This window comes from Xiphophorus couchianus, chromosome 8, assembly GCF_001444195.1.
Source record: "Xiphophorus couchianus chromosome 8, X_couchianus-1.0, whole genome shotgun sequence".
NCBI classification, from domain to species: Eukaryota; Metazoa; Chordata; class Actinopteri; order Cyprinodontiformes; family Poeciliidae; genus Xiphophorus; species Xiphophorus couchianus.
This window is the reverse complement of record NC_040235.1, coordinates 4,611,038-4,637,217: the sequence shown is the minus strand read 5'-3', so window position 1 is coordinate 4,637,217 and position 26,180 is coordinate 4,611,038. Positions and strand designations below refer to the sequence as shown.

General features: G+C 42.5%; 1 protein-coding gene across 4 annotated transcripts in view; it reads left to right on the top strand.

Moving 5' to 3' along the window:
• Nucleotides 1-26,180, top strand: part of plppr5b (phospholipid phosphatase related 5b) — a 55,335-nt gene that overhangs the window by 3,578 nt on the left and 25,577 nt on the right. For 2 of the 4 annotated variants that reach the window (XM_028025378.1, XM_028025375.1), the window contains exons 2-3: nucleotides 6,139-6,327; nucleotides 17,378-17,510. In XM_028025378.1, the coding sequence (XP_027881179.1) occupies nucleotides 6,139-6,327; nucleotides 17,378-17,510 (322 nt within the window). Of the gene's footprint in view, nucleotides 1-5,868; nucleotides 6,328-17,377; nucleotides 17,511-26,180 lie in introns of those variants that run through there. The other 2 variants (XM_028025376.1, XM_028025377.1) reach the window with 2 other exon arrangements.

The following is a 26,180-nucleotide window of genomic DNA, read 5'->3' as shown; positions in this document are numbered from 1 at the left end:
CGGCTCGCAGCCGCTTCCGAGGCTTCGCTGCGGCTCGCAGCCGCTTCCGAGGCTTCGCTGCGGCTCGCCCCCGCAGCCGTTTCCAAGGCTTCGCTGCGGCTCGCCCCCGGAGCCCGTTCCGAGGCTTCGCTGCGGCTCGCAGCCGCTTCCGAGGCTTCGCTGCGGCTCGCCCCCGCAGCCGCTTCCGAGGCTTCGCTGCGGTTCGCCCCCGCAGCCGGGACCGAGGCTCCGCTCCGGCTCACCTCCAGCCGGCGCACCCGAGGCCGAATCAGCCGGCGTTCCAGCCGGCGCACCCGAGGCCGAATCAGCCGGCGTTCCAGCCGGCGCACCCGAGGCCGAATCAGCCGGCGTTCCCGCCGAGACCCCGACTCCCGAGACTCTCTACGTTCCCTCCGAGACCCCGACTCCCGAGACCCCCTGTGTTCCGACCGAGACCCCCTGTGTTCCAACCGAGACCCTCTACGTTCCTTCCGGGACCCCGACTCCCGAGACCCTCTGCGTTCCTCCTGAGACCCTGACCCTCTGTGTTCCTCCTGAGACCCCGACTCCCTGTGTTCCTCCAGAGACTCCCTGCGTTCCTCCCGAGACCCCGACTCCCGAGACCCCCAGTGTTCCGACCGAGACTCCCTGCGTTCCTACCGAGACTCCCTGCGTTCCGACTCAGACTCCCAGCGTTCCACCCGAGACCCTGACCTCCAGCGTTCCACCCGAGACCCTGACCTCCAGCGTTCCACCCGAGACTCTGACCTCCAGCGTTCCACCCGAGACTCTGACCTCCAGCGTTCCACCCGAGACCCTGACCTCCAGCGTTCCTCCAGAGACCCTGACCTCCTGCGTTCCTCCAGAGACCCTGACCCTCTGCGTTCCCTCCAAGACCCTGACCCTCTGCGTTCCCTCCGAGACCCTGACCCTCTGCGTTCCCTCCGAGACCCTGACCCCCGAGACCTTGACTCCCGAGACCCCGAGGACCAAGACCCCCTGCGTTCCTCACAAGACTCCCAGTGTTCCGACTCAGACCCCCGGCGTTCCCACCGAGACCCCCTGTGCTCCACCAGAGACCCTGCCTCGGGGGGCTCATCATCGCCACCTCCCGGGCCGCGGACAGCCGCTGGACCGCCTCCTGGGGTCCCGCCTCCGTGGTTCCCGCCTCCAGCGCCGCGGACGGCCGCCGGACCGCCTCCGTGGTTCCCGCCTCCAGCGCCGCGGACGGCCGCCGGACCGCCTCCGTGGTTCCCGCCTCCAGCCCCGCGGACGGCCGCCGGACCGCCTCCGTGGTTTCCGCCTCCAGCGCCGCGGACGGCCGCCGGACCGCCTCCGTGTTTCCCGCCTCCAGCGCCGCGGACGGCCGCCGGACCGCCTCTGTGGTTCCCGCCTCCAGCGCCGCGGACGGCCGCCGGACCGCCTCCGTGGTTCCCGCCGCCGCGGACGACCGCCGGACCACCTCCGTGGTTCCCGCCTCCTTTGCCTCCGCCCACCCTGTGGGTAGTTTTTTGTTGTTTTTGGACTCTTGGCCCTTCTTGTTTTTCCGCCCACGATGGTGGGTTGTTTTTTTTTTTTTTGTTGGTTTGGACTCTGGCCCGCCGTCCGGCACCCCTCCACCCACCCTTGCTGGGTTTTTTTGGTTGTTTTTTTTTTCTTGGGCGTCTGGTAGCCGCCCTTGAGGGGGGGGTACTGTCATGATCTGTGTTTTTCCTTGTTTATTTAGAGTTTTCTGTGTCGTTAAGTCTCTTCGTTGTCCTGTCCTCCCCTTGATTGTTCCCAGGTGTGTCTCGTCTCTGTGATTACCCTCCCGTGTATTTAACTCCACCTGTGTTCCTTGTTCGTCGTCGGGTCCTCGTCTATGTCTAGTCAGTTCGTCGTCAGTGTTTCCTTGTGCCTGCTGTTCGTTGTTTTGACTGGCTTTCCGTAATTAAAACATCATATTCATCATACCTGGGTCCGCTGCATCTGCCTCACCACTCTCACCACCCGCACTTCCTGACAGGGAGACAATGGAGTCCTGGTATTTGTGGTGGTTGCAGCCACCTGTGAATAGCAAAAATCTGCAAATACTTGAGACCCTCTCTAAAAATGACTAATTTAATAACTTATATAAGTTATAACCTTCTACTTTAATAGATAGTAATAAGCACTACCTATAAGCTAGTAGTAAGCACACTATCATTACCTGAAGTTATTATTTTTGGACCTAAAGAGGAGCAATCTAGAGTCAATGTACAGCTTAAGTTATTAAAACTAAAACCTAGCTATCAGGCCTGAAACCTGGGAGTAGTGATGGACTCTGACCTGAACCTTCAGTGCCACATAAAGACAGTTACAAAGTCGGCCTTCTATCACTTGAAGAACATCTTCAGGATTAGAGGACTAATGTCTCAGCAAGATCTAGAGAAACTCATCCATGTGTTTATCTTCAGTTGCATTGATTACTGCAACAGCGTCTTCACGGGTCTGTCCAACAAATAGAATACAATAGAATAGACTAGAATAGAATAGAATAGAAGTACTTTATTCATCCCAGCAGGGAAATTACTTCGCAGTTACAGCATAGAGACAAGACAAGACAAGAGACAAGACACGCTAAACACTCCGGGTGTTTAGTCTGGAGTTTGGCTGTGTCAGAGCTGATGACGTCACAGGCCACCGCTGCATCAGCTGATGGAGGAATGTAAACAGCGATCAAAGTGGCGGACGTAAACTCCCTCGGTAAATAACACGGCCGAATTCCCACAGCCAGAAGTTCAATGTCTGGGCTACAATCTGTTCCTTCACGTTAACATGACCGGGATTACACCACCTCTCACTCACATAAGTGCAATCCCGCCGCCCCTCTTCTTCCGACTCTTGGAAAAGTCCCTTTCCCCTGCCCCCCGCACCAAGGAAAATCCAGGAACCTCCACGCTGTAGTCCGGAATAAGCGAGTGCAGCCAGGTTTCCGTGAAACAGAAGATACTGCACTCCCTGTACTCCTTCTGGGTCCTAACCAGCGCCGTGAGTTCGTCTGTCCAATTTACCAAAGACCTCACGTTCCCCACAATAATCGCCGGTAACGCTGGCCTGCGCCGTCTCTTCTTCTACCTCCGTTTAACTCCAGACCCGCAGCTCCATTGTCTCCTCCGTAACTCCCCCGGAACCACAGGCCCGTCTCCGGGCAGCAGCAGAGGCCCACACAGCGCAATCAGCCGTTCACGCGAGCAAACAATGCCGCTACACCGCTCGGCGAGGTTCTCCACCACCAAGAGTATAAAAAGTAGCAGACGAACACAGAACATCGACAGAACCACATCCAGCCATTGTGGAAAGCCCAACTGATGATCCATGGGTTCTTCAAGCATGGATCATTAATCGGTTACAGCAAATATACACAGATTAACACACACGACGGGAGCTGCGTCTGCAGGCAGCGAGCTGCGCCGGCGCCATCTTGACGATCAAACAAAATCAATCAAACAGCTGCAGCTGATCCAGAATGCTGCTGCTTGCGTTCTCACTAAAACCTGGAAGATAGAGCACATAACACCAGTTTTAAAGTCCCTCCACTGGCTCCCTGTAGCTCAGAAAATAGACTTTAATATACTGTTGCTAGTTTATAAATCACTGAACGGCTTAGCACCACAAGCCGTTCAGTATTAAAGATATTAAAGATCTGCTGTTGTTGTATCAACCTTCCAGACCTCTCAGGTCTTCTGGTTCTGCTCTGCATTCCCAGAACCAGAACCAAACATGAAGAAGCACCATTCAGCTTCTATGCACCACAAATCTGGAACAAACGTCCAGAAAACTGTAAAACAGCTGAAACACTGAGTTCCTTTAAATCTCGACTGAAAACCCAGCCGTTCAGAGTTGTATTTGAAACGTAAGCAATTAAGAATTTAATGATGGAACTTGACTTAATGTCATGTTTTGATTGTTGATTCTATGTTGCATGGCTTTGTGTTTTTGTGTTTATGATGTCAAGCACCTTGAAATGTCTTGCTGCTAAAATGTGCTATACAAATAAATATATATATTTTTTTCCATTTTTTTCTCCGAAGAGTTTTTGCGGAGCTAGTGGCTCCTATTTTTTGCGACAGCAGGCAGATAGGAAGGTGGGCGAGGACATGCGGCAAAGGTCGCTGGGACGGGGAGTCGAACCAGCGACATCTGCGTCGAGAACTAAGGCCTCCAAACGTGGGGCGTGCTAACCACAGCATGCCCCTATACAAATAAAATTTGATTGATTGATATTACTAAATCGCCCTGCGACAGACTGGCGACCTGTCCAGGGTGTACCCCGCCTCCCGCCTGGAACGTAGCTGGAGATAGGCACCAGCAACCCTCCCGACCCCATTAGGGACAAGGGTGCACGGAAAATGGATGGATGGATGGATATTACTAAATCTACAAATCTATTGTAGATTGTAGGTCAGATTGTCTGCACCAGATTTAGCTGGTGCAAAGTGTCAAGATTCTCGGTTTTGGGTTGAGATTTTGTTTTTTTGGGTGTTTCTGTTTTATCTAGTTATTCCTTATTTCAGCTTCCCTCGTAGTGTTTCTTCTTTTCTTATCTTGTTACTTTAAGTTTAGTTATTCTTTTATGTTTGAATCTTTGTCCATCTTTCTTTAGTGATTCTAGTTAGGTTATTTCTTTGTTTAGTCCTTCTAGCTGCTCTAGCTCTGTGTACCTAGTTATTATTTTTAAATCAGTCTTCTTTCTGTTTCTTTCATAGCTTCCCCTCATGTCTTTGTCTCTTTCTAGTTTGTCATGTTTTTCATGTTAGAATTATTTCCAACTCTCTTATGTTACTTCCATCACTCTTTTGTGTTCCACTGTATATCTATGTAGTTTTCCTGTGCCACCCTTTCCCCACCCCTCAGTCTGGCTCCTGCTCACCACTCTCACCTTCGATCAATTAGCTCACCAGCCCCGGTTTTGTCTAGCTCTCAACCTCCCGGTATTTAAGCCTCTCATTCTCTCCCACTACTCTTCAGATCACCTCAGCTCACTCTGCGTAGGGTGACCAGACGTCCTCTTTTTCCCGGACATGTCCTACTTTTCAGACCTAAAAAGATGTCCGGGGGGAATTTACAAATCGTCCGGGATTTTGGTCAACTGCCTCAAAACACATTACATAGCTTAAGGCACTGCGCACGGCGCTGCGTGTCACGTAATCCCTGAGCCGCGTCAGTGCGGGCAGCCCTCCCCCCCCCCCCCGTCCCCGCTCTAAGGTGTTTTGCCCCCCGCTGCAGGTTCTCCTGACTTTCCCAACACCCACCCCCCCACCCCCGCTCCAAGGTGTTCTGGCTTCACCCCCCCACCTCTTTTGGTTTCATGTTTTGCTGCTACCTTGGATATTCTGTTTTTGTAAGTGTTCAGTATCATTTCATGAAATCATCCAACTCAGCTGCTGCCTCTGCCTCTCTGCAGGGTCCACACTCCAACAACCAACATCATGACACAAAGCATCTAAAATGATGATACATTTCATTTTCAATTCAATACATTGACTGTGCTAATAGTTTAAAATTATTTACCACAATAACTGTGTTGAATTATTAGCACAGTTATTGTGTTGAATTCAACATAAAATGTGTTGTCCGTCTTGCGTTAGGAGACATTAGTGAAAGTGGCAGATGGACTGAACGGGAAGTGGCCCCTAACTCCCGCGCTGCTCAAAGGCCCTGTACAACCTGGAGACTTCTCTGGACAGATCCTTTATTCTGCAGCGGAGGATTTGACAGGAAGCTTTGTGTGATCCAGATTCATGTGACATCTCCAGTTGTGTCTCTGTCTATCAATCTGTCCGCTTTCCGTTCACCTGGAAGTGAACTCCTCCTCCCTCACTCATACACGAGGCTGTTCACGTATCTCTCTCCCTCTCTCTTTCGTCTTCTCTCTCTGTCTGTCTGTCTCTCTGTTTCCTCCCTCCCTCTCTCCGTCTCACACTCTGTGCTGAAGAGCACCAGGAGCTGTGAGCAGAGGAAGCGGGAATAACGCGGCTCCTCGCGAGCAGCAGAGCCGTTATGAGCGGGTCAGCGCCTCTCAGCTCTGCCACCGGCTAGCACCGGGAGGAGAGGAGGAGGCGGAGGGAGGAAACCGCAATAAAGGGGTTTCTAAATAAATGTCTTTCGCTGTCCATCTGCATCATGCTGTACTTCCAGCTGGTGATCATGGCCGGGACCATCATGCTGGCCTACTACTTCGAGTACACGGACACCTTCACCGTGCACGTGCAGGGCTTCTTCTGCTACGACACGTCCTACACCAAGCCGTATCTGGGGCCGGAGGACAGCAGCGCCGTCCCGCCCATCCTGCTGTACGCCGTGGTGGCCGGGCTGCCCACGCTGTTGGTGAGTCCACCTCGCTGCTGTCTCATTCATTACAATAAATGAGGAATGTCATTTATTGTCAGCATGTCTGAACTGCTGGTTTCTCCCCTGAATGGGTAAAAATTGCAGATAGCCCACTGCTCATCTCCTCACGATGGGGCTTCATGGAAGCAGCAGAGTTTACTGGCTTTGTAAAACCTGCCTGAAAATGTGCAAGGAAGGCTATAAGGTTTAGCTTATGGAAAAAGGAATAAGGACCTTTTTTATTACATGTAAGTAATATAACGTTCCTCCCGAAAGTTAGTTATCCTGCACAACTGGTAGCTCACAGATGCCCATCTGCGTTAAAGTCAGTCAGAGGTTAATGTCAGAAATCAGAACGTTACAAATCTGTGAATAAAGTCAGAATTCTAAGAAAATGTTTGAACTCTGACAAGAAAAAGTCAAATCTGTGATTAAAGACAGAATTCTTTATTTTTTCAGTGCTCATTATCGTATGCTGTAACAAAATGTTGTTTTTTTCAGATGAATTAAACAACACCAAAACTAAATTTAGTGATATAGAAGGAACCATGAATTATCAAGAGTATCTCAAACAAGTCATTCAACAAGCGAAGAAACCTCGATCTTTACAGAATAAATGTAAACTAACAGACTTGTTGAGTCCAAAGACTACACTGACGCTACAGAGCATTTATATTTGAAATAAAAAGGCCTGCTTTTGACTTTATCATCATTCAGTTCTGAAATATAAGATCTAATTCATTTCTAACTTTTAATGTAAACAGTAGGTGTGAACTATGATTTGAGTATTTTCCCTTTTCCTGTACCAGAAATGTCTTAATTGAGAACAAAGTGGAAAAAAAGTCTTGCACGAACTTGACAAATCAGAACAATTCTGAATATTCATTAATAAACAGTTTAGTGGCAAATGTCAAATCAAATAGAGGAGGTGAGTCATCCTGCAGAATAAGGAATTCCCTTTGTTGTGTGAAGATCTGGATAATACTCACAGTGACAGCATCTTGTGAAAGAGTATCAACCAGACTGAAGTCAGTTTGCTGCACTGAGAAAACAAGATCAAGAGCTGGATAAGAACTAATCCATCTGAAGGATGGCTGTTGCTCATTAACTATTGAGCCCTATTCAATTCATTCATTCATAAAAATACTACAGGATTGACAAGCTACCATATTACAACAGTGTCATCATCTGTGTGAATGTCTGGTGTGAATCCTCTTTCTATGCCCTGCTATGAATAGCAGGCAGTTTTACCTGCGAGTGTCTGCTGGATAATCAGAGCTCTGCCATCTATCAACAATTGCTGCTGCAAAGCCTGGTGACAGCACAGTTTAGTAACATGAAGCTGAGGAACAGCCCCCAAAAAACCCTGTTTAGAACATGGGTAGGATGAAATAGTGAAACATATTAAGGTCTTTGAGATATTAACATTTCACAGCTTTACAAGACAAACAGAAATATAGAAATACTAAATAAATATCCTTTATTGTCTGATAGTGGAGAAATTCAAGTGTACCTGCAGGAAGTGGAAGGATGTAGTTTGACTGACATACAAAACATACAAAAACAGAAAAGCTAGAAAAGAGACCAGAAGGCCAAGTTTACAATGATTAAATGATTAGCTGATTCTTAGACAACTTAATGTGTCTAAGATGCACATTATCCTACTAATGTGCAACTTAGTAGAATAATTTGATAAATGTAGAAAAATGCACAAATATTTGTGCACTAAAAAACAACAATATTTACAAGAAAATGAAAACTGCAATTGAGTTTAATGTGGGCAGAGGCAAGAGGAAGGACCTGTGCACCAATACAGCACATTTTGCCATGTTAAATCACCCACCCATCCATCCATCCATCCATTTTCTGTTCACCCTTTGTCCCTAATGGGGTCGGGAGGGTTGCTGGTGCCTGATAGGTATTTTCCTTTCAAACCTAAATAAAAGAAAGAACCACAGACAACGTATATGAATTTTACGTGGAGCTTTTGCAAAAGGAGAACGCTTTGCCAACTCTTCCTCCGAACAATTCGCAGAGCATTCTGGTCTGCTCTCACATGAGCTCCTGTTTTTATTGTCAAAGAAGAACAGGCAAGGGGGCAGTCAAGAAAATCAACAGAGGTCGTAAAGCTTCTAACCCAAACATCTAACAACCCAGTTCAAGATGTGATATCTGATCAAAGGTCTGAGCCCGGTTCAAATCTCGGTCAGTACTGTCAATAAAACAAAATACGACTGTTCACAGGTAGTTACTAAATTAGGAGGTGCGTAAAGTTGCACAGACAGTAGTGTTCACTCCATACACACGTAAGGAAGAGAACACTTTAAACAGAAAATCACAATGATCTATAGGCTGAATGTGAACTAAAGTAAGAATAAAATGATAATACCAAAAAATCTCTAACAGTGCCCATCTCCAGCTACGTCCTGGGCAAGAGGCGGGGTACACCCTGGACAGGTCGCCAGTCTGTCGCAGGACAACACAGAGACATACAGGACAAACAACCATGCACACACACACTCACACCTAGGGAGAATTTAGAGAGAGAGAACCCACACATGCACCCACCCAGGACCTTCTTGCTGCAAGGCAACAGTGCTACCGACTGCGCCACTGTGCAGCCATGTTAAATCGCCACTTGGTTAAATGTAACACTGTCTGTTTGGTCCTCATCAGACTCAGTGTGTTAAGTGAACTAGTTTTGTACTGTTACAATTTCAGAATTAACTGAAAATTTAGTAAAACTTTAACACTAGCTAACAGTGTTAATAAAACAATCAAAACACTGCAGAGAGTAAATATGATCCTAAGAGTTAATAAGTTACTCTCTTGTAACAAATCAACTCTGATTCTTATACTTTTAAACATTGCATTGAGTTATTGAAGATTAACACTGGACACTCATAACTCCAATGAGAGTTCATTTTACACATACTGAGTTGATTATTTACTCTTGCTCAGTCAAATTCTACCACTGCACAGATAAATATGTAATATATTTACATTTTTGTAGTGTCAAATTAATTTAATCAATTATGATACTTTTAAAATAAGGCAATATTTTTTTGTCATTGTATCCCTAGAACATAACAAAAGAGGTACCCTCAGTGATAAATAAAGTCTCAGTCAGTTCTTACGATGCAGCTAATGGGTGTGAGTGTGTCTGTGTGGGGGCAGGAGGGTTGGAAGGATTTCACAGCTCTTGAGAAAGGAAAACCTATTCCTTATCTGTGTGGTTGTGGTCTTTATGTACTTTTACCGTTTCCCAGACAGCAGAGGATTCTTGGATTTCTCTTCTAGGTGATTAGTTGTAATTTTCTCCATATTCAAAGTTATTTGGAAAATACATCAGTAGTATTAGTTTTTAGGGCTTACTGGATGTCACAATATATATATTTTTTTACCTGCAAGAGTCTTCTACAGTAGAAGGAAGGACTAGGTTGGTCGGCATGCTTTTTTGTCTGTCTGCCATATTGGATTTAACAAAAAATTTCTTTCAATTGCAGTGGATGGCCAGTAGTTGATAGTGTATAGTATGATGCACTAGTGTCCACTTCAGTGGTCTGTGTGCATCTAGAACATAAAATTCCACAAGAAACGAAAAGAAAATGGCTTTTACATAGCTGTCCACTTCAGTGACCTCTATGCATGAAAGGATTAAATTACCGTATTTTCCGGACTATATTTGCAAAAAAAGCGGTAATGCACCTTATATTCCGGTGCGGATGATGACGAGAGGGATCCAGGCTTGCTTGATGCTGCTATCGCCCAACTGTTAAATTCCGACACCGAAGACAAGGAATTTGATGGGTTTGTAGAAGATGAATGATTGAAAAAGTTAGTGTACTTTTTTGTGTAATATTGACAATTATTGTTAATGATTTGATTAAAGTCTGACCTATCCGACTACCGTACTTTGTTTATGCGCCTTGTAATCCGGTGCACGTTATAGTCTGAAAAATACAGTAAGTCCAGATTTGGTAACTGACTCCCACAATCCACTAGGCAGTTTTCACCACCCTGGCCAAACCTTTTCTGTCCTGGACTGTGCAGTTGCTGTACAACACAGTCATACTGAGGCAGAGGATGCCGTCAATAGCGGCTCTACAGAAGTTCTTGAGCAGCTGAGCAGAGACTCCAGACCCCAGGTCTTTTCAGTTTCCTGAGGAAGAAGAGTGTGTTATGTCTTCCTCATCAAAAAAGAGGTGCTGGATCTCCTCCCTATAAAGGATCTCATCACTGATTATTATCAGACCCACTACAGTGGTATCATCTGCGAACTATAGAACCCTTTCATAGGAGTCGATGGCTACATAGCCATGGATGGACAGTGCAAAAAGAACCTGAAAAAGTACAGAGCCATGTGGTGTGCCTGTATTTAGAACCAGAGTGGATGATGTTCAGTCCCCTATTCTCACCATCTGAGAAGGACCCTGATCCAAAGACACATTGATGATGAAAGTCCCAAGTCATGGAGCTTCACTATCAGCTTCTCTGGGACAATGGTATTAAATACTGAACTGAAGAAAAATGTACAATTAAGTAAAATCAAATTACCACAGAAATACATTTAATTTCACTTTATTAACAAAAGCATCTTTTAAAGATCCATTGTCAATTTTTAGTAATGCTACAGTAACACGATAAATTGCCGTTATATTTCAGAGCTTCAAGTTAATTGTAAAAATCTTTCGGGGTAAATGGTTTCAGGTGTACCTGCCGTGCCAAGGAGCTGATCTCATAAATACATGAGCATCAATAGTTAATTTCAGACTCCACTAGCACAATAATCCTCTGCATAAAATGGAAAAACATATAAGGCGTTATATGTCATACCTTACTACCTTTGAACCTGGTTTTATGTTGGACATCAAATGGATCATTTATGTGCAACACTTTTAGAATCCTGTCTGGCTGAAACTTGACCTTGAGGGTCTGATAATGGTTTTCAAAACACATTCTATCTGTTTTCTACAGAAAAAAATACTGTAATCTTTTACTGCAATCATTTCAGTCTTTCAAAATACAGGCAACATTCTGCCCCATTACATGAAACACAATTCCAAAATTTTCACCCTGTTTTAGGTGTCACCATCTTTTCTGTTTCTTGATGTTTTTTAATTGTTTCTTGAAGAAATGATGTTTGGCCCAATGGGGCTTATGCTACAAGGCTAAAGCATCATGAAGTGATGCTTCAGCTAGAAATTTATTTCAGGAAGTAATTGTATGAGCAGTTAATGATGATTAATGATTAGTTGTTTGAGGTACATTGACACGTGTCGTGACAAGACTGATGGAAATAGCATGTTAATATGTAGAAGCAAAAGTAGAAAATTTCAGTGTTTATTGTCTGTCTCAATCAATCCAGCAAAAAGAGGTATAACAAGCACCAAGACTGAATGGCTGTCAGCCATTATTACCTCTAATCTGTTGACGTGGATGGACGTTTTGCTGCTGGTTGAAACCGTAGTATGCAGATATTGTACTAGCAACTTGTTTAGCACATAGGAAGTTACTTTGAATGTTTTTCAGAATCAGTTTCACATCAAATTGTCCAACCCATGTATTATACACTGCCTGGCCAAAAAAAAGTCGCCACCAAAAACTGGTCACACTCTCTAATATTTTGTTGGCCCGCCTTTAGCTTTGATTACAGCCCACATTCGCTGTGGCATTGTTTCAATAAGCTTCTGCAGTGTCACAAGATTTATTTCCATGCAGTGTTGCATTAATCTTTCACCAAGATCTTGTATTGATGATGGGAGAGTCTGACCACTGCGCAAAGCCTTCTCCAGCACATCCCAAAGATTCTCAATGGGGTTAAGGTCTGGACTCTGTGGTGGCCAATCCATGTGTGAAAAAGATGTCTCATGCTCCCTGAACCACTCTTTCACAATGTGAGCCCGATGAATCCTGGCATTATCATCTTGGAATATGCCCGTTCCATTTGGGAAGACAAAATCCATTGATGGAATAACCTGGTCATTCAGTATATTCAGGTAGTCAGCTGACCTCATTCTTTGGGCACACAATGTTGCTGAACCTAGACCTGACCAACTGCAGCAACCCCAGATCATAGCACTGCTCCCACAGGCTTGTACAGTAGGTACTAGGCATGATGGGTGCATCACTTCACCTGCCTCTCTTCTTACCCTGATGCGCCCATCACTCTGGAACAGGGTAAATCTGGACTCATCAGACCACATGACCCTCTTCCATTCCTCCAGAGTCCAATCTTTATGCTCCCTAGCAAACTGAAGCCTTTTTTTCTGGTTAGCCTTACTGATTAGAGGTTTTCTTACGGCTACACAGCTGTTCAATCCCAACCCCTTGAGTTCCCTTCGCATTGTGCGTGTGGAAATGCTTTTGCGTTCACAATTAAACATACTCCTGAGTTCTGCTGTTGTTTTTCTTCGATTTGATTTGACCAAATGTTTAAGTAATCGCCGATCACGATCATTCAGGATTTTTTTCTGACCACATTTCTTCCTGGAAAACGATGGTTCCCCACCATCCTTCCAGTTTTTAATGATGCGTTGGACAGTTCTTAACCCAATTCTAGTAGTTTCTGCAATCTCCTTAGATGTTTTCTCTGCTTGATGCATGCCAATGATTTGACCCTTCTTAAACAGACTAAAGTCTTTTCCACGACCACAGAATGTGTCTTTTGCTATGGTTGTTTAAGAAATGAGGAGTTACTCATTGCATCAGCTGGGGCTAAATAACTTGTTGCCAGCTGAAAGATAATCGCCTATGCAGTACTTATCCAATAGGAGGCTTGTACCTATTTGCTTAGTTAAATCCAGGTGGCGACTTTTTTTTTGGCTAGGCAGTGTACCTATAGAGAGGTTTTTGGCTTTGTTGAAATACTGATGTCAATTAAACTGATTAACATGTTTCACACCACATACATAATGGATCTAGGATCTGTTTGTACAGTCTGACAGTGTTGTTCATACCCATAAACAGTTCTTAAAACAATGTTTGGATCATCTTTAGAGGATACAGTTTGAAAACTGTGTTCTTCAAAGAACCAAAGACGACTGCAATATTGAGTCCCAAATGATTCTACAAATCAAACGCACTATGCAAACCAATATTGTCCCCTGCGACCTGAATGCTATCATTGGGGCAGATGAGTTGGAGGTTGCACTCTCTTTTAATTACCTCAGCAGCTATTTAGCACTGTCTCGCTGCAGGCAGCATGCTGAGCCTCTGCTGTCTGTCTATCTGTCCGTCCATCTATAATAGAGCCTTGTCACACTGTGTAACAACACCTTTACTGAGTGACATTATCAACCTGAAAAGATTATTAAAGATGGCAGTAGGCCTTATTCTAAAATAATACATTTTAGCTTTGAGTTAAAATTTAAAGCAAACATTTCTACAATTTCTGCCAAGTAAAATGATTCTTACATCAGTAGTGGCTGCAAATTTCTGCTGAAACCATCCCAACCATCTTCAACCTCACAATGCAGGGCCCGATTGCCTCCTTCTTTCACTTGCATAATAATATCTCTTTGACAACTATTATCTTAAAACCATAATGTTCAAATTGTTGAATGATGATCTCTGGAATTTACAGAGTGGATACAAAATGTGATAGTCCTCAATCTTGTCTCAAGAGTCTCTTTGTGAAGCCATGTCTATTGCTCACATGCCAGCCAGTGTTGTCTTTCCATCTAACATCTGTTGTGGCTACAAACCTGATTATCCTGCAGACGGAGAAATATGGAGCCAGTGGGAATGACAGTCGAAGCTGTCTGGAGGCTAAATGACCTGTTAAACCTTATCCTGTGGTGCACTGCTGATGATGACAGATGAGCATCCTGGCATAGATGTGTATAAAATTAAATAAGTGACAGCTTAAGGACAAAGGATGGAGGAAAAGAAGAGTGCACAAGTTCAACATCACCAGAAGAGCAGTTGAGCCAATAAGCCATAAAAGGACGGCCTGACCACATTGTCCTGCTGCAGCCTGCAGGGAGCAGGTCCACTCAGACATATATGAACAGAAAGCAGAGAACGCAGGGAGGTACTTAGGAACTAAACAAGTAACACATTGTCACTGTGGCTCTGTCAGCTCCTGTTAAAGCTGATGAGAAAGTGGACAAATGGTCTTTGGCTCTCAGTGCTGCTAAGCCAAGACTGCAGTCTGACCTTGGACCTCAGCCATGCCTTGCCTTTCCCAAAGATGGTTTCTAAACATGTTGGGCAGTTGGAGGAGATAAGGACAGATACAAGGATTAAATAAAACTCACTGTGGACAATTGTCTTTTTAAAACAATTGCAACTCTTTTTTTGTTAGTAGTTATAATTCCAAAATTTCAAACCTGATAACTAGAAAATGAGTTGCACAAAGGCCAAAACTACTCTTAATTTAGAAATGTTCTCACTAAATTTCATGTTCATATTTCTATGGAATGTTAAAGACGGTGTCTAAAAAATGGTGACGAACGTTTGTCTTGAGAAAAAGCTAAACTTCCCTAATGTTTTCCTAAAACATGGCACTGTGGCTCCCATAATGAAAGAGCTACCATCTGATAGAAACAGGCAGCTGGGTACTAAGGGACGGGTGCATCACATGAACTGGTGAGTTATCCATCTTTCTGAGACAAGCTGATGAGGACTTCAACATAACAGGAAAACGTCTAGACTTCCACACATAAACAGTCAGACTACAGGCACAGATTCATTCACATCTGGCTGTTCAGTGGATGATAGAATGAAACAACAGTGGAGTAGAGCTGAATGAGTAGAATTATCACTTGTTGTCCACTGTTGTCCACTTGTTGTCCACTGGCCCCTGCTGGAGAACAGAGTGGACCGTCCACTTATCTGTAATGAAATTCACATGGGAGAATGTCAAGGAGACAACTGTATCATTCACCAGCTGGTCCTCTTTCTAAAGCAACTCAAGTTTGATCATCGAAGCAATAGAAGAGATAATTGAATTAATTACAGAATTATTATTACTTAATTTTAATCCCAGGAAATCCAAGCTGAACATGGAGACACAGTTCATCACAGTGATGTTAGATGGCGCAGGTGAGGATCTGAACCCAGTGTGAGGATGTTGGACAGGCTATGGAAAATCTTTGCAGCTACAGCAGCCTCACACCAGCAGCAAGTAGTCAAATAAACACATAGCATTACCTGCTACACTGTGGGCTCCTGCTGGGAGAACCAGTTGCCTCCAAGACCACACAACAGACATTTGTGCACAAACTTTTGCACGCCTGGATACACTGTGTTACATTAGCTGACTGAATATCATATGTGTGGATGTTCAGCCTAGTGGAAACATCCAGACCAGGAATGGTTTGTGAGTTGTTGGTTCAAATCCCAGAGGATAGAACCTCTGAATTAGACATTAACTCCTTTATGTGGAGTGTGAAACCAGCCAGAAACACATTTCCTGGCAAAAATCCCACAGTGCAAAAGAGTTTTCAGACAAATTTCTGACAGCAAGAGGTTGGTGCGGTCTCTAAAGCAGGGACATCTCTACAGGCAGTATCTTCTGAACTAAAGAAAAACCTCAACACATAACCATTGGTGCCCCACGTTCACATAGAAACAATGTTTAGGAGACCCTAGAAAGTTTTTTTTAAATGAATTCCTGAATGGAAATTTCTCCCTGTCGTATTCATCTGAACAATGAAAATTCCTCTTTTGTGAAAACACTGACATTTTAGCCCAGCTTCTACCCTGACCTATAACCCCGAACATGTCACAAATAACAGAGGTGGATTACATGTTTGTCTTATAGATGATTAGCTTTATAATTCAATGTGACACTGAGAAGAAGTTTCTGTCATCACTACTTACAAAGACTTCACTTGTAATTTGTTGGGCTCCCTCTGGTTTCTTTTTCTTGTGTTTTTTAAGGTGATACTAAAGAGAGCTGAGGGGAAACCAGGTTTTGTGAAGTATGGTTCTAGTTGCTGAATAATGCCTGCTGTTATTTTTATCTGTACAGCTGCAGTACAGCCCCCATGATGAGAAGACACTGTTCTGTGTGCAAACAGAAAAATGAACCAAGAACATGTTCAGTATTACAGAACAATGATGAAATAGGGCAAAGCCTGAGTATCATTTCAGTTTACCATACTAGAGCTGGGCGTCTCTAGTCTTTGCGGTTATTAAAGTTTGTTAGTCATTAAAACATGTACAAATCCAGGTTTTCCTCAGAAAACTAAGTCAGGTGGTCAGGGCACAGAGGTGGTCCACCTTGTTTTTGTATTAAAAAATGTCAGGCTGACAGAGAATGTCAAAATATTACTGGGTAATAATGGAAGACACTGTTGACAATATTTAAACACAATCACAGAGTTTTAAAAGCAACAAATCAAAAAAATACAATTAAAATAAATTATTTATTGTACTTCTGTTAAATCCCAATCAAGACATCAGCGAGTGGATCTTCAAACACAATGTAATGCTGATCACAGTTAGAGCCGGCCCAAGGCATAAATAAGCTAAGAAGCAGTTGAAGGCCCCAGACATTCAGGGCCCCATACAGGACATTTTTAACACAGACTGAGCTAGAAGTTTAACATTTATAATCCAGCTGAAGATGTTTTTATCCCAACATGCTTTTCCTTAAGAGTATTCTGAATAGTATTGTCTTTGTGTTTAATTATCTGTAGCATTTGAATTTCTCTCTAGATATTTGATTATGTTTTGATTTTTGTTTCTTTTTTTCTGTGAAGCACTTGTTATCTGTGAAAATGTTCTTCTAGAAGGCCCTGGTTTTATTTTCCAGTCTGTTGTGCTGTCAGTGTTCCTGCAGAGCAAAAAGATCCACCCAGGTATTTATTTCTAGATTCCAGCATTCACACAGCAGTAGTTTTAGCCTTCAGGCTGTCAGACTCATTTAAAAAAGCTAAATATCATCACATAAGCTCTCCCTTCTCCTGCAGTACTCCCTCCCCCCATATGTTTCAGTGTATTCCACAGATGTGCAGATGGAGCCCAGTCTCATGACTGAAAATATTCCTATGAACTGAGTTCTGTGATTTGTCTCTGATCTTTTTTTTGCCATTAGATCACAATCACTGAAACGGTGTTGTTCCTGGTCCAGTACACATCCAAAGAGTTTGATCGCTCAGAGAAGACAGTGGCAACTGGCGACTGTTGTTACCTGAACCCGTTGGTGCGCAGAACCTTCCGGTTCCTCGGTGAGGCTCTAATTTTTTCAGAGTAAATGAAATCAACCTCTCCAGCTTTTTTCTAGTCACGCTGACCAATCAAAGCTGCACTCCCAACATTCACACACTCATACCCCAGTCTGTAGACAACATAGGATTAGTCTGGAGGTAACTGGGACCAATCCCACAACTTTCCAGTTAAAATTACTCTTCCCAATGAAACACTGGCTCCCCAAATACAATGGGAATATTTTCAAAGGAATCACTGCCCAACTAATTTATTTTACCTGAGTTAAATTTACTGGAAAAGTTTTATAGCCCATGCTCAGATCCAAACATCTATAAACTGTTCACAATCTGAAGAGACATTGCAAATGTCTTTTGTAACACTGGGCACTTTAATCTGAATGGTTTTCCTCTTGACTTTTGGTATCTCTACTTTACAAGGCTAGTAATATTTCCTGGCTGGCTGGATATATTTTGCCTTTACATGTAAAGAATAAAATAAAACATTATCTAGCATGTTGTATTTGTCATTATCTGCTGCTTTTCGGGGGTCAGGTCTGGGGTAACGATGTGTCCTTCATGAACAATCACATTTCTTTCCACGGCTCTTTACCCTGAACCAAGGACTGGAGCCTCAGTGAAAGTCGTCCTTTAGTTTTTACAACTTTGATTGCTTAGAATGTTTTGCACACGTCAATAGTTATTATTATTTACTATTGAATTTAACATGATATTCATTTAATCTGTGAAAAAATGCATTACAATAAAGGGTTTATGTTTTATAGAAATATATATTCAGCTCCTCCTCTGAAATTCTAAGACGTTCCCACACTCTTTAAACAGATATGTTAATATCAACACAAATTGCGCCAAAACTCAATACAGTGATGTGTACTCAATACAGGCGACACAGTTTGTGTTAAATTCAACACAGTTATTGTGTTAAGAGTATTTAACACAATAATTGTGTTCTCTTACCACAGTTATTGTGTTAAATAATTTTAACACGTCAGTTGCGATAAACTATTTGCATGGTAAATATGTTGAATGTTTGGATTAAAGAAGTGGAGCTCAGGCGATGACTACCTCCAGCTGTCATTGGGTGGCAGGTGGGTTGCCATTAGGCAACACAGGGACAGAAAACCATCCACTCAAAGCGAAGGCAATTTTAGAGCAACAATTAACAGTCATGTTTTTGCATTGTGTGAGGAAGCTGGAGTACCAAAGAGAACCTACACATGCACTGGAACATGCAGCTTCATGCAAAGATTTGAACCAAAGATCTTCTTGCTGCAAGGTTAAAGTGCCTCTGTAGCCACACAGACAAAAAACTAGCTTGAGTTAAATCTGGTGAAAGCATTTTTTTTATTCATGTCTTTTGGATCTTGAGGCTATTAATTAAAGTAACAAACAAAAAATAAACAACAAGCAGCTGCTTCAATTGACTGTTTTTCCTGTGGAAAGTTCCACAACTGCAGACATCCACAGAGAAATGTGATTGGTCAACAGTTTAAAACATATTCTGTGTCCAGTGTTTTTTTAAACTAAAACAACACATAATATGTAGAAAACAACACAAGATGTGTTTACTTGATGATACCACAGAAAATGTGTTGATAAACAGCACATTTCAGAGTGGAGGCAACATTCAAATGGCCATATCTTTGTCATTTTTTTTCTTTTCTATGTGTTTGGCATTATTAGAAAGCTTAGAATACACACTTTCTGAATCTGTATCAAAATGTCTCCAGGGACACTTGCTCCTTGTTTTGTCATGGTCAGTCACAGTTTATCCAGTCTGGAGTCCAGTTTCAACAATGATCTCTTCTGGTCTCCCAAAACGTCTGTTCCTTGTGAATGCACAGTCACCTCATCTCGTCTCCGTGTGGACAGGGCTTCAGCAGTACCAGAACTTCCTACTTAATAACTCGTACCACATCGGCCCCCGCCCAGCCCCCTTTGTTAAAAGCCACCACACTTAAAAAAAAGTTTGCTCAGCTACTGAGCAAACTAATGATAAACTTTCAGTTTCTCACAATCTTTTTTTGAATTGGTAAAATAGGGTAAATAAATAAATGTGATATTGGCTGAAGAGAAAATGTGTAAATGAAGTTTTGCACCTGATGTTGCTGTGAATGTGGGAAAGCAGTGTTGCCACTGGCAAAGGATGTGTTATGGAATATATTTTTGTGCTTTAATTAGAATGCACCATTCTGAAATATGTTTGATCTTTGAAGAAAATCAAGCATGATCCAATCATTAATTAGAAAATGACTATTGACTATTGCTGCTATATATACACTTTAAAATCTCTATTTTTCTTGGAAATATTATGATGTATTTAATTAAAGAGAAATTAAGCCAGAATTAATTACTAGAATAATGTGTAATATTGCTGGAGTGATAATCAATTCACTTAACCTTTGACTCATTGTTTCTAATGGGCTTAAGGCATTCAACCATAATTTTTGAAATTGTTTCTGTATGACCAACAAGATATTATTTTATAGGTGATTCTGAGAGAACAAATTGTTGGTTAATTCCATCATTTTTAGCAATGTTGCTAAAAAATTATTCTTTTTAAAAGCATAATACTTATTTTAAGATATATAACATTTGATCACATAGCACATTCATGGATAACAATCACAGAGGTTTAATGAAAACAAAATCTAAAAACATAATAACTAAAAGAACATGAAGACTAAAACTAAATCATAAAAAATGTCTGAAAAAGTAGTCTTCTGCTGCCCTCAAAATGAATCAACACAATGTAAAGACAAGAAAACAGTTTTAGAACTTCTCTCTGGCTGCCTGATCAGATGATCAAACTTGACAAAAATAGAAAGACAGACAGATAACCACTAGAGATACACAGTGAAATGATCAAATCTATTAAATCTACCAATAAAACAAGTAATGACTATGAATACAACAATGAGGAATTTAAAGTGAGAGAATTGATTCTTTAACTCTCAGCTGCTCAGCACTCTGGGAACCTACAGAGGGCCCCTGCCAGGTAGCCAATGCTGAGACTTTAAAACTGGCTTAATGTGAGTTTGCTTTCTGGTCCCCATCAGAAAATGTCCAAAATATACCAATGAAGGATGTTAGTCCTTTACTCCTGCCCTCAGGACCATTACTGCGTGTCCTCCTCTTTTTAAGCTCAAACTCTACTGATGAAACAAAATAGTTTTATAATCATAATTATTATTTAAAGCAGCTCTTTTTTTCTTGTTGAATTAAATGTTATGTTGTAACTCAAAGCTCAGTTCTCCATGTGATAATTGTCAGATTTTAATTTGTTAAACGGGATTTGTTATGCAAAATTGTCTTTTTATACTTTTTCTACATTAATTTGGTCTCAACAGCTTCTAGAAACAATCAGCTCTCTAAAAAAATCCACACAGCCATTTCATTGGCAAAAAATTAGTGTTTTTTGATGTCTCATCGGTTTGCAAAACGACAAAACAAATTAAGTCATGAAAACATGAATGGGTAGACGGACCCAGGACCTCATACAGGGTAAAAAGCTCCAGTGGGTCTCCTTTTTAGGAGCTCCAGCGGGTCTCCTCGGCCCTTCCTGAGGTTGTTTCTGTCCAGAAAATGCTGCTGCCTCCTTCATGGTTGTGAACCCCTAGGGCCTCCTGCATGGTTGTGCAGGAGGCTCCAGTTCTACTGCTTCTGGATTTGAGTCAGAGTCAAAGATGCATCTGCTGGCAGCCATTGTGATGTGTATAAAGTGTAATCACTGAGCTAATTTGCTAGCTAGTAGCAGTAACTTGCATAATGATGACACATCCCTGAAACAGTTCAGTCTGGAAGGTGTTCAAAATATGCAGAACAGGGCAGGTGAAATCTTGTTTTATATGTTTTATATAACCCACTGACCTATCAAAATCGTTCAGTGGAGCATAATAGGTCTGCTCTACAAAAGACATGAGGACAAACGGTAGAAGTTTGCAGAGTTTGCTGCTGTTGGCAGACCAGAGGGCATATATGAGGAGAAAAGGAGAGTTTGTCATTAGAGACTTGAAGTCAGAGTTTGGCTTAGAAAAAATGACTTATGGACATTTGTGGAAGATGCTCAACACTGAGTTATGTTATTTTATTGACTGTGATCAGCTGCTGATGCTGCCATGTTCCTCTCATACACACATGCGCTCACCTCCCACCCCCCCACACACACCTGTCTCTCTCATTATTCTCCCAGCTGTCTGCTTTATCTTGTCTGGCTTAGGACTCTTATTAGCATTGTGAATGGAAAGACTGTCATGTTTCTATAAAGAGAAGTAACAGATTGTATTCCTTAATGACTGCAGTAGGTGTGTAAACAGTCCACATTTTTTGATCTTGTAACTTGTATAATTCACCACAGTGAAATCTTAAAACAGCATCAGCAGAGACATCCAACATTTCCCTCCAAATCCTCCCGACATCAAGCAGGAGCCAAATGCTTTCAGCTTCTGCTTAATTTCACATGTTGTCCTGCTTTATTTTAGCTAATAGCAAAACTCACATGTATTTCACTCAGTGTGTCTGCTTCTGTTCTGCTTTTGTATATCTGTATGTGTGCCAGACAGAGCTGATTTATTCCCACTGGTTTCTGCATCTCTATCTGCAGTGGAGTTGCAGCCTCATGTGCTCAGCCATCTCGCAGCTTCACAGCACTCTCCTCTCATTCATGCCTACCCAGGCTTTGCATAATGACTCAGTGTGGCTGCGCTGGTCGGGGAAGATTAAATTTAGAACAGAGCTAAGGGCCGTGGAGCTCTCACACACTCCACCAGTGTCTTCAGCTGCATGCATTCAGAGCTTTGTGTTGATGCACAGTCCACTCTGTCAATCAGTAAGATACTATGCAGAATTCTAAAGCTGTAAGTGTATTTTAAATTAGGGGCAGTGCTATATTATAAAATAGATTATTTTTGCATAGAAGAATGACAATATGAACTATGAATAAACCTTTCACTTCTGCTCCTTTCTTTTTATTAACCCTGGGGTTAAGGATCTAGGTCAGATGTGGGCAGTAAGGACAGAAAGTCCATCCTAGTGGCATTATCTTTATTGGAAAGAAGATTTTTAATGCATGACATAAAAATCCTACTCAATTGCCTCCTGTACTACTTAAGTTCCTGTCTGACTTGTTTCTCACTGGTTTCTGGTTTGGTCTTGGTTGGTTCATGATCTTGTCTATGTCATGCACTATTACTCCTTCTTCATGCACAGCCAGTTATTTAGTTCTTGTCATGTAATGGTGGTGTTGAGGTGGTGAGGCAGACGCAGATGGAACCAGGTTAGATGAATAATGAAGATTTAATGAACAAAATCCAGAAACAGTCCAAAAACACAGGCAGCACGACTGAGCGGAAGCCAGGGCTCAACGTCGGTAGCAGCTGGTATAACGACAGGACAACACGAAGGACTGAGCACATTAGACACCAAATGAGACGAGGACCCGACAAAGACACAGACACACAGGTGACACTAAATACACAGGAGGTAATTACGGGGACGAGAAACACCTGGGGACAATCAAGGGGAAGACAGGACAACATGGAAACTCAGAAACACAGAAACTCAAAATAAATACACAGGAAAAACATGGAACATGACAGTTCTTTGCTTTTTTAAAATTTACTCATTTTTTAAATAAACCTCAGCTATGGCACTCTACTCCCGCTGTTGGTGCTTTGGCTCTTTATGATTCAGTCTCACCAACCATAACAAGAATCATAGATAATCTCTTCTTATGATGTGAGTATGTGGATCCACCTGCAAGTTTCTTATATTTACCACTTTTACCTTTTCACTGTACTGCAGAAATGTTGTTGTTCTGCATCTTCTGCAGATATTTCAAAGATGAAGGATATTTCTATTCTATGCAGACATATTCCTCTTGAGTGTAAGGGTGACAACAGTCAGATAAACACATTTCATAAAATATGAATTAACACTTTCACACTGTGTCACTCTGTATTCAACACCTCTGCCTTGACTTTGCCAAAGTGTTGTGTGTGAGCACTAGTGAGTGGAGAGTCTGGGGAGCTGTGATAACTTTGATGTTGACTTGTGTAGAACTGCAGCTGTGTGGAGATACTGGCACTAGATCAAACAAGAGGTGCATTACAAACACACACACATTTATACATGTATACACACACATACAGGTAAAATTCAGATATTTACATTCACCGTATAAAAAAAAAACTTTCTTCTCGTTATTGGACATTAATTTGGTCTAAATTTTCCTATTCATGGCAGGTAGGATCAAAAATATTTCTGTATCTGTTCGTCTGTTGCCTTTGCCGCCATGCTTCACACCGTTAGGGAAATTCTTCTCAGCTGCTATAACCTGCATTTGTTCCATCACTGATACAAGATCCCGTCAGGCATTCAGTCCTTGCCAGATTAAAAGTCAAATCATGTGAGTAAAAATATCCAGCAGTCCTTCCATACCTGTTTCTGACTCCCATTATGGACTTCCACTCTGGTGACAAACTCCCACAGGATTGGAATAATCCCCTTTTGATTACAGTGAACCCTCGCGGGGGTTGCGTTCTGAAAAGAACCCGTGATAGGGGAAATCCGTGAAGTAGTTACCTTTATTTTTTTACAAGTATTATACAGCATAATTAAATACTCTACATTGAAACCAAAGAACAAAACCTATTTTCAGCCCTGAGCATTTTTTAACAAATAGAATGTTTTCTTACAAATTACTACAGTAAAATAGTTACAGTGGAATAGTTACAGTAAAATAGAGGCCTTAGACCCGTGGACGTCGTGGGTTCGACTCCCGGTCCCGACGACCTTTGCCGCATGTCCTCCTTCAAAAATGGCGCCGACTCAGCTGGCTGCCTGCAGACGCAGCTCCCGTCGTGTGTGTGTTAATCTGTGTATAAAAAATTCTTGCTGTAACTGCAAAATAATTTCGCTGCTGGGATGAATAAAGTAATTCTTCTTCTTCTTCTTCTAAAATAATCATTTTAATCATCAATACAAAGTACAGTAGGACAAATTGTGACTCGCGTATTTCACTGTTCCTCTGACTGTGACGCTGCGGCCTGACTCCGCTCTCTAGTGTCTTTTTCTTCTGATGCAGGTGGTGCAGGTGTGTTTTTTTTTCACAAAGTTCTGATCTCAGAACTAAAACACTCCTTGAGACAGAGACGGACCAAATTCCAGCAAATCACTGAGAGAAGCTTGTGAAAGGAAACCCTGAACATTGTACAGTTTAAAAAGCTATTTTAACAAATTCTAAGGAACTGTATGTAAACTTATAAATTTGAGGAAAGTAAAGACAAAAATGTTGCTCTCAAATGGGAGAGAGAATTTGGGATTTTAGCTCTGCCTACTCTGATATTTAGAAAACAAAAAATAATTTTGCTCATCCTAACTGACCTGAAAGAGAGGCAGTTCATTCTAATTAACTGTCACAGTGAGACAAAAAAGTTGTGTGTCTTTTTGAACAGTGGATGGAAATATCCTGGTCCATCTGTTTGACAGATGGACTGCCTTTCCTCCATGAGCATCTGCTCAGAACACACACACAGCATTTCTCCACAGCAGCTCTGACACAATGCTGTGTTCAAAGAAAGCAGACTCAGTCTGATTCATATCCTGCTAAGCAAGTTTTGCTCTTTCTTCTGTGGTTCCTGAGTCAGAATGAAGGAAGCTGGGAGTGAAAGCCATCCGTAAAACACAGACAGGCGAAGAAAATGGGACAATGTCAAAAAGATAAGGAGCGTGGTGACTACACAGCAACTGAGTCACACAACGCTTGACTAAACCTTTTTGATGCTTGTTAAGAAGTGGAGCTGTCAGCATCTAGAGCAGCTCCACACTCTGTTGGTAAAACAGGAAAGACAATGAGTTCAGCTGATGACAACCAAACTCCTCTGATGCTGCGCTGCAGTCTCTAATCATAGGTTCCTCTCAAAGCCTGTAAGATTTAATTAGTGTTGCACAAACACTTGACAGGGACTTGAGAAGCTGTGAATGTTGCTTTGACAAATAACACTTCTCAGACGTGTGTGTGTGTGAGACTGTATGTGAAAAACCTGCCTGAGTAAGCACCTGTTGCATAATTCAGACTGACAGAGGATTGGACTACAGCAGAGTGGAGGCAATTATTCTGTTAAAGCCTTTCAGTCACTGAAAAAAAAGGCTGGTTGGTCGGTTTGAGCGGCTGAGTGAACGTGATTCAGGGAGTATTAACATCAAGAGATTCTGCAGAAACATCCTCAGGTCTGTGCTGGTTGAAGGTGAGCTTCTACAGCACAACTAGACTTTTCACACTATCCTTCTGGATGTTAACTTAGTTCTTGGTAAGCTAGTAAATAAATAAATGGCATACTGTAATGTTGTGGTGACTATTTAGTTTCTAATATCCTAGTTTTGTGACAAAAATATATTTTTTCTTTTGCTGTTTTAGAAAGAGGAGTCCATTTTTACAGTTTTTTATTTCAAGATCAAGATTAACCCTACCCTCACTTTAAAGGCCAGAATATCCTGGTCGGTCAGTTGGTCTGTGGCCATGGCGAGGTAGCCCACATCTAAATGCACAGAAGCAACCTTTGCTCTGGACAGACAGTCAGCCACCAGATTATTCTTGCCAGCCACATGCTGAATGTCAGTGGTGAACTCTGAAATGGCAGACAAATGGCAGACGTTGTTGCAGAGCCGAGCACG